General features: G+C 39.2%; 1 protein-coding gene across 1 annotated transcript in view; it reads right to left on the reverse strand.

The window, feature by feature from the left end:
* The window catches only part of LOC103514638 (rap guanine nucleotide exchange factor 4-like), a gene marked incomplete at its 5' end in the record, with an annotated part of 78916 nt that overhangs the window by 26258 nt on the left and 40486 nt on the right, over positions 1-12172 (reverse strand). Inside the window, one exon of the mRNA XM_026827551.1 lies at positions 3508-3559. Coding sequence (XP_026683352.1) covers positions 3508-3559 — 52 coding nt within the window. The remainder of the gene's footprint in view (positions 1-3507; positions 3560-12172) is intronic.

Genomic DNA, 12172 nt, shown 5'->3' on the forward strand with positions numbered 1-12172 from the left:
GACAGACAGACAGACAGACAGACTGACGGACAGACAGACAGACACCGAAGCGAATACAATAGTCCGTCCACTATACCTTTTATTATTAGTAATAATAAAGGAAGGACGGACTAAAAAGGAAGGACGGGCTAAAAAGGAACCGAAATTTTAGAAAAGGTGTATGTGAAGAAAATAAATATTGAAAGAGGAAGGGATAGGAAAATAGGGGAAAGAAAAGGGAGAGGGATAAATGAAGGAAAGAGGGGAAGAGAGGAGAGAGAAGAAGGTGGAAAAGGAAGAAGATGAGGGGGGTGAATGTAGATAAGATTTTCTGTGATGTTCATTTATAAAATTTTGAAGGATAAAATTCTATCCCCTTCGTTCCAAGAAATTTTCACACATAATGGTTAAGTTTAGCTGTGAATCTTTTTAAAATTGACAAAATCCACAGACCTTGCCTTCCCAAAAAATAAAGTATTTCTTTCTTTTTAATGGATAAAAGTGATAAAACTGCCTTCCGCAGCCTGGTGTTTGTGGGTCATTACCCATATTCAAGCAAGTTTATTGGACATAAGTTCCGAAAAGACCATTCAAACAAGCTATCTTGTCCTGTAAAAGTTAGAAGCTTAGAACACATTAGCCATGAAGAGTATCAACACAGTCTCATCTAATCTTCTTGACGTGAATTTACAACACATCCATTAACCTAATGAGGTACGAATCCATGAATTCTTGGGTAATGGCGAGAGACATTATGATTCAAACATAATGGTTTTTAGGGTTATGATTTGAAATTGGGGACTATTAAGCAGCAATTAACCCACTCCTAGTAGGTAGTTTTATGCCAGAGATAGCCCTTTAACTGCTTAGGTTTTAGGTGATTAGCACGCTTTGCCTTTTCATAGTTTTCATTGGGATGTCAACCAAGTCCCTCATTATCCTTGTGGGCCTAATACTTCAATTTTTAGGCAAATATTAGTATCTCTGTAGTATGCACCTACGAATGAAGGGATACTGTAGTTTCTTGACAGTCTGAAATTCTAAATAAAGCAGTACTACGCAAATCCTAGTCTAAAATACATAGCATCCAGTGCATCACCCATGGTTGGGTATTAATTATAAATGTCGAAATTTGCCCCGAGTTTTATCCCCCCCCGAATGTGGCATGGAAGTAATGGAGTATATTTTCATTAATTTGAGCAAATGTTTCGGGGACCAAAATAAATTTCTCCTAAGCCAAGACGGGCTAAAAAGGAACCGAAATTTTAGAAAAGGTGTATGTGAAGAAAATAAATATTGAAAGAGGAAGGGATAGGAAAATAGGGGAAAGAAAAGGGAGAGGGATAAAATGAAGGAAAGAGGGGAAGAGAGGAGAGAGGAGAAGGTGGAAAAGGAAGAATAGGGGGATAAATGTAGATAAGATTTTCTGTGATATTCATTTATAAAATTTTTAAGGATAAATTCTAAATAAAGAAATTCTAAATAAAGCACTACTACGCAAATCCTAGTCTAAAAAAGCATTCAGTGCATCACCCATGGTTGGGTATTAATTATAAATGTCGAAATTTGCCCCCGAGTTTTATCCCCCTCCGAATGTGGCATGGAAGTAATGGAGTATATTTTCATTAATTTGAGCAAATGTTTCGGGGACCAAAATAAATTTCTCCTAAGCCAAGAGCTTTCGGAAGAAATGCGATAAACTGACAGCCAGGTGTAATTAATATTAAATACCCTCTCTACTTCTCTCTGTTTCTTTCTCTCTCCTCCTCCTTCTCTCTCCCTCCCTACCTCGCTCCTTGAACCCCTCCCTTCCTCCCTCTACCCTTCGCACACTCTATCTTTCTTTTCCTCTCCCTCCCCTCCCTTCTCTCTCTCTCTCTCTTCGTATAAAGGATAAGAGTACGCTGGCTGTAACCAACTAATTAAGAACGCTGACCATTGAACGAAAGGTGTAAGGTTCAAATCCCGACCAGGACGGTAATTTTGTGTAGTGAATAAATATGGAAAAGAATAAACGTGTTGCTTGTATTTGGACTATCTGGTGAAAAAGAGTCTTGAATTCGAGATAGAATAGAAACTAGACCAGCCTAGTTAGCTTAGTTGGTAGTGCGTCTGCCTTGTAAGCGCTAGGCCGTGGGTTCGATTCCCGCCCGGGGCGGATTTTATCCTAGAATCCTTGGGAAAAACTTTGCAGACAGAGACTTACGGAAATACTTCTTGATTACAGAAATAGGTACGTCTTGAAAACTTATAGCTTGTTGCTTTTACTGAAGGTTGTGGAGTTGTGGACTCTCTATTGAAGCTTCTTTTCAGAGTTCAGAGACTGAAGGTTGTGGAGTTGTGGACTCTCTATTGAAGCTTCTTTTCAGAGTTCAGAGCCAAAAATGCCTCGAAGTTTCAAAAATTGAGTCCCTATGTTATCCTCGTGAATGTTCCTTTTAAATTAAATTGAAATTCCATGGCATAAATACTTGTCATAAACACAATACTACAGGGGCCACGAGGGCCACATTGATCCTCTCATCTGCAATTTGTGCCACATCTGGGGAAAATACGCTACCAAAATCACAAGGGCCAAATGGATCCTCAATTTGTGCCATATCTCTCATCTACTAAAGGGAACAGAATGTACCTATGTATATTGACTTACCGTTTTTGAATTTCGTTCGGTCAATTATAAACAGTTGTTTTCCTTTTCAGTAGTATAGCTAGATAGCTACCAAAATCATTCAAAAATAATATCTTCTCTGATAAATCATAATTATCCATTCAAATTTCTCTGAAACCCCTTGGGGGTTATCGTTTATCGTTGGTGCTACTCCCATTCTCTCTTAGAATTTCGTTCTCGGCTGAAGTGATGGAATGGAATAAGTGAGTTTTAGTTTTGGCGTCTCCCGATTATGTAAATGTATTATGGGTTATCGTTTATCGTTGGTGCTACTGATGTTCCTAAGCGGTCACTTATCCAAGTTTAATCCATGCTCGATGTTGCTTCAGTGATCAGACGAGACCTGTTGGCCCGCGCGGAGTTCCCTAAAAAGCACATTGGCATTTCGCACTTTGGCGAAGTTTCCAACTCTTGCGAGTAAAAATTTGTGATCGTTAGAAATCCCTGTGCCTGGAAATTTGTTTTTAACACCACATAATTGGGTTTACGTTTCAAATACAACATGATGTTTTAATATACCAACATGATGTTTTAACTTTGTACAGTGTACCTACTTTTTATGATTATTATGTTAATCATGTATGCATTTTAACCTACCCTTCCTGAAAATAAAGGTATCTGGTAATGTTATCCTCGTGAATGTTCCTTTTAAATTAAATTGAAATTCCATGGCATAAATACTTGTCATAAATACAATACTACAGGGGCCACGAGGGCCAAATTGATCCTCTCATCTGCAATTTGTGCCACATCTGGGGAAAATACGCTACCAAAATCGCAAGGGCCAAATGGATCCTCAATTTGTGCCATATCTCTCATCTACTAAAGGGAACAGAATGTACCTATGTATATTGACTTACCGTTTTTGATTTTCGTGTTCATTTGAAGCTCGCTGATTACATCTTTGTTTCTCTGAAACAGGGAGAAAATATAGGTCAGACGTAAACTTTGTTTTCATTGCGTGTTTGGGAGACTGGAGGAAAGATTAGGTGGAGGTATTACTGCAGTTACCTCTAATAGTATACCTACCTAACACCTTGGTTGTTTTCGTTTCACCATATTTTGCTGTGTTTGTGGAATTGTATATTACCTGTTACTCCTGTTAGAATTGTTTCAAATGGATTTGAGAGATCTTTTCTCAGTTTGACGGGGTAATTTTCTGAAATACAAAGTTGTCCGCTTTGGAAAGTGTTGAAATCGACAGAGACGGAGAGAGAGAGAGAGAGAAAGGTACAAAATGAAATCTTGTTTACTTTTTACGGTAAGATTACAAAACTCCTCTAATCCCTAATCGACCTCATTTATCGAAGAAATAAATAGCTCATGCTTTAAAGGGAATTTAGCTCAAACTTCAACAGAATTTCTAACATCGGCTTCACGTCAACCCTAAATAGCCTACAACAGGGATTAGCACGGATATTTTAATCCAATGCTCAGAGACTACAATGCCGAAGTGTAAATTATGCACGGAACATAAAAGGCTAAAGCTATCAAGAACGCTAGAACAATGATGGTGATATTTATGTTTCCGACATGGTCCGTAATGAAGGCAACGTTCACACAAAATGCGGAACATAACTTTTCCCAGGTTTTAATAAACAGGAATCCCGTGGAGTTACGCCATTCTCGGAAACAGGGGTGTGCAACCTGTGGGTCTCGCGTTCCCCCAAGGAATTGTAAACTAAAGTTTGAGGGGTCGCGCCTCAAAACTAAATATCCAAAATTTGCAAAAGGTTTTTAGTGACCGGGGTTAAGTTGTACCCTTTATTTAGTGAAAACCTAAAGCAACCCACCTCTTCTCAATTATTTCACGTTATTTCGCTGCTGCTCGCTGGCTTAAAATTTTTGTTCCCAAAAAATGATTATTTTTTTCAACATAACTAAGAAACTATAATTACCTATTATAGTTTCTTTTTGAAGGAGGTCGCAATTTCCCTCTCTTTTTGAGGGACTCACTCCTCTCAAAAGATTGCTCACCGCTGCCCTTAACTCTTGAAATAGCAGGGGCGGAGAGTACACGGGGAAACTTAATGAGAACTAATACAAATATGACTACAATAAGCTCCCTGTAATGAAAAGTAGATAATCCGTTCCTGCATTTGGGTTATCCCTGGATTTGCGAAAGATAAGTTCGATAATCATCCCGATTTCTTGTTTTATACACAACAAAATTAATATTGGAATTGTGTTTTAAACAATTTCGTTGCTCGTAAATAATACGTGATCTCCGTTAAATAAAACGTGATCTCCGTTTATGTTTTGTTTTTATGAGCAATTAAATGGATTAGAATTCTTACCCCGTGCTTCCCTAAGCGATAAATTACTAAATCACCTAATAATAGTCAACAAAAAACAGCTATAATTTATTACTTATTTATTTTCCTATTCCCCTTGAACTTATTTTAGCAGCATAGTTATCTTCGAGGGTTGCGCGTCTACCTTGTAAGCGCTAGGTCGCAAGTTCGATTCCTGCCTGGGGCGGATTTTATCCTGAACGGCTGGCTTTCTCCTATAGTGTAAACGCCCCTTTACACCTAGATAAATGTATAGCACTATAGTAGGATAGCACAAAATCACGCTCTATTACTCTCCTGTTATCGAGGTATTAAATATTTCTCGAAACGTGCTTAGTGCAGAGCTAAAAGTGGACATCTCTTATTCAAAGTGCTGACTCTGTCCTTGGCCTTTGCAGCTTTACAATGTCAAATTCAACACACAAAGTGACACAAAGGATCAAAGAAGAGTGAATATTGCGAAACGTATAGTAGTCACCTTTCAGCCTTTCACAGACTGTTCAAAGTCTCAAACGTCCTTTTTCCGCTCTGCTGGAAACCTTATTGAGTCTTTCAAGTCTGTGTTCTTTTATATTGGAATGGTGTATAGTTTATTTTTATATTGAAAAGGTATAGCGTTTATAATTTTATATTGAAAGACTCAAAGGTGTGTAAAGGCTAACTATATTGAAATGTGTAACGAACTCATGAGAGGGTCCCATTGGGTCTTCAAAGGTCCAATCGAGATCCTTTTTCTGGAGTTTACTGAAGTATGTATTACATCTACTCCTGCTGCTATAGAGTTAACGTGCTCCAGTTGGTATCACACTAGGCTTGCACGCCGGCATTACCAGAGTAAAAGGATTGATGATGAATGAGAATTAATAGTAAATAGAAAGTAAAAAAGGCAATTAATAATTCTGTGCCAGTGGTACCCACAAATCTTGGGGAAAAAAGGTGTCTGCTTTGCCGCAAAGAATTCATTATTATAGGAAGTCCCCTAAAAATTCACATCTCACCCTACACCACTGTGAGTCGCGGAGATAAACGATACGAAATTTATACGAGCTTTATTCATTTTGCATAATTGGTGATTCTCATGAATTTTTTTTATTATCTCAGAAAAAACTATAAAAATTAAAAAAAATATTGAGACTAAAACGAAGAAAATGCAAAAATCCAAAAAAACTAGTTTTTGGGGGATTTTTTTCACATTTTCTCACACAAATGAGCTCTGATCTCGAAATTTGCGCCTTATCGGAAAAAAAAAGAAGAACCTCTGTATTCAAGACGCCGCAACTGAACCACGGTAACAACAATCCATTGTAGCTTAACATAACTGACCAAGCGACATAGCTAACGACCTAGCTGAGGAAAAATATTTACACGTGGGACAAATAGTAAGAAGAGCAAAGGGAAGAGAGGAAGAGAGATAGAGCTAAAGAATCCCAGAAGAAAGCAGGAGGCAGGAGGTTACTACTCCATATTATTGTGGCAAAATTCTCAAAGAATGTTGAGGCTAAAATTCCATTGGCTCACCACTACACCGGACGACTGTCTTGACAATGGAAAAGGGAAGGAATTCTATCGCGTTTTCCCCCAATTTTACCTTCACCGTATAGCTATGTAGGACTATGTAGGACTCTTAAGACACGAACTGAAGAATAAACTACGAAAAATAGTTAGGTCAAGAGAAGAGCTTTGTAAGACAAAAAATACATAAATAGTTAGGTCAACACAAGACGAGCTATATCTATAGCATCTTAGGTAGAGAAATATGGCAGAATACTGCAGAGTGCACACTGCAGCAAGCGGACTATCATATTTTCAGTCATTAAACGAAATAACTAGGGAGATAACTTAAGGGCGAGGCAACAGAAGAAAGAGGGAAAGGAAGAGGGAGGGAGAGAGGGAGAAGGAAGAGCGGGAAAGAGAGGGGAAAAGAGATATTAAAAGGAAAAGAAAGAGCTGAAGATGGAGATCGAGAGAAAGAGAGGAAGAAAGAGATTGAGAGACAAAGAGAGAGGAAAATAAAGAACAGGAAGAGGGAAAGAAAGAGGAGAGAAAGAGAAGGAGATGGAGAGTAACAGAAGAGCTAAAAAGGTGATGAGAGTGAGTAGTAGGGGAGAGTAACCAATAAAGAGGGACAGAAAGAGGAATAATGAAAGAAGAGAGAGAGGAGAAAGAGGAATAATGAAGAAAGGGAAACACAGACTTCTGATTATTAAGAAAGTTCCTGGGAAAGTTGTTGTTTCGTCGTAAAATTCAAATGAAGACGAGAGAAAATTTACAGGGGATAGTATTAGGAACCAATAAAGAGGGACAGAAAGAGGAATAATGAAAGAAGAGAGAGAGAGGAGAAAGAGGAATAATGAAGAAAGGGAAACACAGAAGTCTGATTATTAAGAAAGTTCCTGGGAAAGTTGTTGTTTCGTCGTAAAATTCAAATGAAGACGAGAGAAAATTTACAGGGGATGGTATTAACAGGAATAAAAAAACCCCAAGGTCCCCAAGATATTTCCCAGACAAAAACAAATACCAGGAATATTTACAGGAATAAAAAAGCCAAGATCTTTCCCAGACAAAATAAAGAGATACTTTCTACCTTCTGATAAGACAGGAAACACACATATATACCTAGAGGAGAGATTGATAACACAGGAAACTCTGGAGGCTTACAACAGAAGCCTTACAGGAAACTAAGGCCGGCCATTCACAATACGCCTGAACAGGTGCGCCTGTCAGGTCTACCTGATAGTGAATGGCCGGCCTAAAGTATTAACAGGAATAAAAAACCCCAAGGTCCCCAAGATATTTCCCAGACAAAAACAAAATACCAGGAATATTTATAGGAATAAAAAAGCCAAGATCTTTCCCAGACAAAATAAAGAGATACTTTCTACCTTCTGATAAGACAGGAAACACATATACCTAACACAGGAAACTCTGGAGCCTTACAACAGAAGCCTTATAGGAAACTAAGGCCGGCCATTCACTAGCAGGTAGACCTGACAAGGAAACCTGTTCAGGCGTACCTGTCAGGTCTACCTGATAGTGAATGACCGGCCTAAAGCCAAGACGTCGGGATATCCCTGAATTTGCAGGATACCCTCTAAATATGGATGTACATAATTTGTACTTCTGAGCTCCAAGATAACAGTACGCAGACGAATGACCACCTAAAACGTAAAAAACACATTAGAGGAAAGAGGAATAAGACAATACATTTTCCACTGGAATAGAAACAAAGATAAAAACGCGGAAGAATACGTAAATAATAAGAAGAGAATCCTTGGGAAAAACTTTGCAGACAGAGACTTACGGAAATACTTCTTGATTACAGAAATACGTCTTGAAAACTTATAGCTTGTTGCTTTTACTGAAGGTTGTGGAGTTGTGGACTCTCTATTGAAGCTTCTTTTCAGAGTTCAGAGCGCGTTTTCTGTGACATTATCGGAATCGCATACGATACAACGCCTCCTGTTTTACCGGGAGCGTCGCTTTTCCTAATAAAGTACGTGCTTTTTTTCTCGAGCTCTAAATTCAAAATATTTATTAAATATTAGACAATAATGAAAACTTACAGCTCGTGTTGTAAAGCGTAAGGCCCATTTAACATTGGACGCGTAGTCGCGCAAATTACCTATAAGAGCGCGCAGTTCTATGAAAATGATAGAGAGTTTGGCCACTACGCGCTACTAAAAGTCGCGCATAGTCGCGCGTGCAACAGGCCGCATGGCATGTGGTCAGCGCATCTAAGATATTGGGAGTATTGGGACAAGAAAGTAAATCGAAAAACTTTTAGGATGACAACATTGGACGCGTAGTCGCGCAAATTACCTATAAGAGCGCGCAGTCCTATGAAAATGATAGAGAGTTTGGCGACTACGCGCTACTAAAAGTCGCGCATAGTCGCGCATGCAACAGGCCGCATGGCATGTGGTCAGCGCATCTAAGATATTGGGAGTATTGGGACAAGAAAGTAAATCGGAAAACTTTTAGGATGAAATGACTGAGCAGTCGCTACCGGACGAAGTAACGGACATGCCAGTCGAATGACTGACGTCATGAGAATTCCCTCATTACAATATTACGGTGCGGTGCGGATCTCAATTTCTCAAAAAATATCAAAAGCTGATGAAGAATAATTTTCTCACAATTTCCTGTTCTTACACTTGGAAAAATAAATTACGGTGCGGATCTCAATTTCTCAAAAAATATCAAAAGCTGATGAAGAATAATTTTCTCACAATTTCCTGTTCTTACACTTGGAAAAATAACAAAAAATACAGAAAATTTTCCGGTTGAAATAACGTTTCCTTGACATTGCACAAAGCTCTTCATACTCTCCCTTCCTTCCCTCCCCAATGCTTACTCCTTATTCCTACCCTTCCCTCCTCAATGCTTACTTCCTATTCCCTCTCTTCCCTCTTTACTTACGCCCTCCTCAAGATGTTTTACAGTCAATTTTGTTATTCCTGACAATAACCTTTTGTCCTGACAATTTTGTTATTCCTGACAATAAGTTCTAAGCCAGGGTTGTCCAACCTTTGCTCACCCGAGGGCCACAAGAGACCAAGGTAGAGAGTTGGCGGGCCGCAAAGGTAAAAATTCAACTCACAAACCTTTCCAAACCTCGGTTTTTCACATGACGTTCTAAGCCAGGGTTGTCCAACCTTTGCTCACCCGAAGGCCACAAGAGACCAAGGTAGAGAGTTGGCGGGCCGCAAAGGTAAAAATTCAACTCACAAACCTTTCCAAACCTCGGTTTTTCACATGTTTGTCCTGACAATTTTGTTATTCCTGACAATAAGTTCTAAGCCAGGGTTGTCCAACCTTTGCTCACCCGAAGGCCACAAGAGACCAAGATAGAGAGTTGGCGGGCCGCAAAGGTAAAAATTCAACTCACAAACCTTTCCAAACCTCGGTTTTTCACATGCTTCATAGTCGAAAAAGCACTTTCGGACATGTATAAACTACCAAACATTGATGTAATCTTCAGTCTTAGAATTTTCAGGTTTGGAAAACGGTCTTTATCAAGAAGCTATACTTCTGTTCGGGATGGAAAAATAGGGTCAGCTTGGAGTTCACAGAGTTCTACACGGGCCTTCGCGGCCTTTTGAGGGCCGCAGAAATGGGTTGGACAACCCTGTTCTAAGCAATCTAAGCGTTTGTAATTTTCTCCTAATGCATACTTTGGCTAGGGCCAAAATCGGTCTCTATCAAGAAGCTACTTCTGTTCGGGATGGAAAAATAGGGTCAGCTTGGAGTTCACAGAGTTCTACACGGGCCTTCGCGGGCTTTTGAGGGCCACAGAAATGGGTTGGACAACCCTGTTCTAAGCAATCTAAGCGTTTGTAATTTTCTCCTAATGCATACTCTGGCTAGGGCCACACTTAAATTTCGTTGGGCTTTTCCGCTTTTGGGCCCTAGAGTTTTAAGGTTTGGAAATCGGTCTCTATCAAGAAGCTACTTCTGTTCGGGATGGAGAAATAGGGTCAGCTTGGAGTTCACAGAGTTCTACACGGGCCTTCGCGGGCCTTCGAGGGCCGCAGAAATGGGTTGGACAACCCTGTTCTAAGCAATCTAAGCGTTTGTAATTTTCTCCTAATGCATACTTTGGCTAGGGCCACACTTAAATTTCGTTGGGCTTTTCCGCTTTTGGGCCTTTTTAGAGGTCGTGCAAAGGATTGATATCTGCTGATTTTTTAAATCGTTCTTAAAATATTACAAACGAAAAAGACGAGAATATCCTTTGATAGGTAGATGAAAGACTCGTCATGGTATGATATACCCACAAAAATTCTTGCACTTTTGGGCCTTTTTAGAGGTCGTGCAAAGGATTGATATCTGCTGATTTTTTAAATCGTTCTTCAAATATTACAAACGAAAAAGACGAGAATATCCTTTGATAGGTAGGTGAAAGACTCGTCATGGTATGATATACCCACAAAAATTCTTGCTGGTTACACTTTCACCACAAAGAATTCACATTTCAAGAGGGTAAAGGAGAGGGAGAGAGAAAGGAAAAAAAAGGAATAAGAAGATAAATAGCGAGAGAGCCTGCCTCTCTTATATAGTCCTAATACAACTTCAGGGTCTATCATACCTCCAATAAAAATTCACGTTCCCCTACGTAAATCCGACCCTGTTCAAATCAGTCAGAAACAGAGCCCTGATAATTTCCATTTTATAAAAGAAAATCTGTAAATAAGTACACACACATTACACATTTTACCCCAGGAAGCATATCGGGGGGTTAAAAAAAGGGAGCAAGGGGGGAAATGTTCGATATACACATTACACATTTTACCCCAGGAAGCATATCGGGGGGTTAAAAAAAGGGAGCAAGGGGGGAAATGTTCGATATGTAATTTATCCGGACTAATAACTTATACCCACTTGAACTTGAGGAGGCACTTGTAAATTACACCTTCGATAGGCTGAAGTAAAAGTATATTTATCCTTGGAAAAATTTCTGTCTGTCTGTATGTCCTAACCCACGACCCTGCAGCCTGCACTCCTTACTAATCACTTTTACTCCGCAGAAAATATGTTATTGGTATCGTTTGTCAATTTTTTCCGCGCATTTTGTAAAATGTTACACACACATTACACATTTTACCCCAGGAATCATATCGGGGGGGTAAAAAAAGGGAGCAAGGGGGGAAATGTTCGATATGTAATTTACCCGGACTAATAACTTACACCCACTTGAACTTGAGGAGGCACTTGTAAATTACACCTTCGATAGGCTGAAGTAAAAGTATATTTATCCTTAGAAAAATTTCTGTCTGTATGTCCTAATCCTAACCCACGACCCTGCACTCCTTACTAATCACTTTTACTCCGCAGAAAATATGTTATTGGTATCGTTTGTCAATTTTTTCCGCGCATTTTGTAAAATGTGGGAAGTGCGGACTCGTCCGTGAAGTAAGCCCCTGATCTCAAGATTAATTCAAATTAAATTAATTTCCCTAATAGTGATAAATTGAAGTGCTGAAGGAAATGAATATTGTTGCCTGAATTGAAAGTTTGGGTTTTTCTGAGTCTGCAATGTGCTGATTCATTCAGCAGTTAAAAATCGAGTGTGCAATGTGCTGATTCATTCAGCAGGTAAAATTGAGTGTGCACTGTGCTCATTCATGTCATCTGCAAAATATTTCCCCTTCCGCATCAGCAGGAATTTCACATGAAGGAAATGAATATTGCCTGAATTGAAAGTTTAGGGTTTTCTGAGTCTGCAATGTGC

Source organism: Diaphorina citri, unplaced genomic scaffold (assembly GCF_000475195.1).
Source record: "Diaphorina citri unplaced genomic scaffold, Diaci psyllid genome assembly version 1.1 scaffold1193, whole genome shotgun sequence".
Classification (NCBI taxonomy): Eukaryota; Metazoa; Arthropoda; class Insecta; order Hemiptera; family Psyllidae; genus Diaphorina; species Diaphorina citri.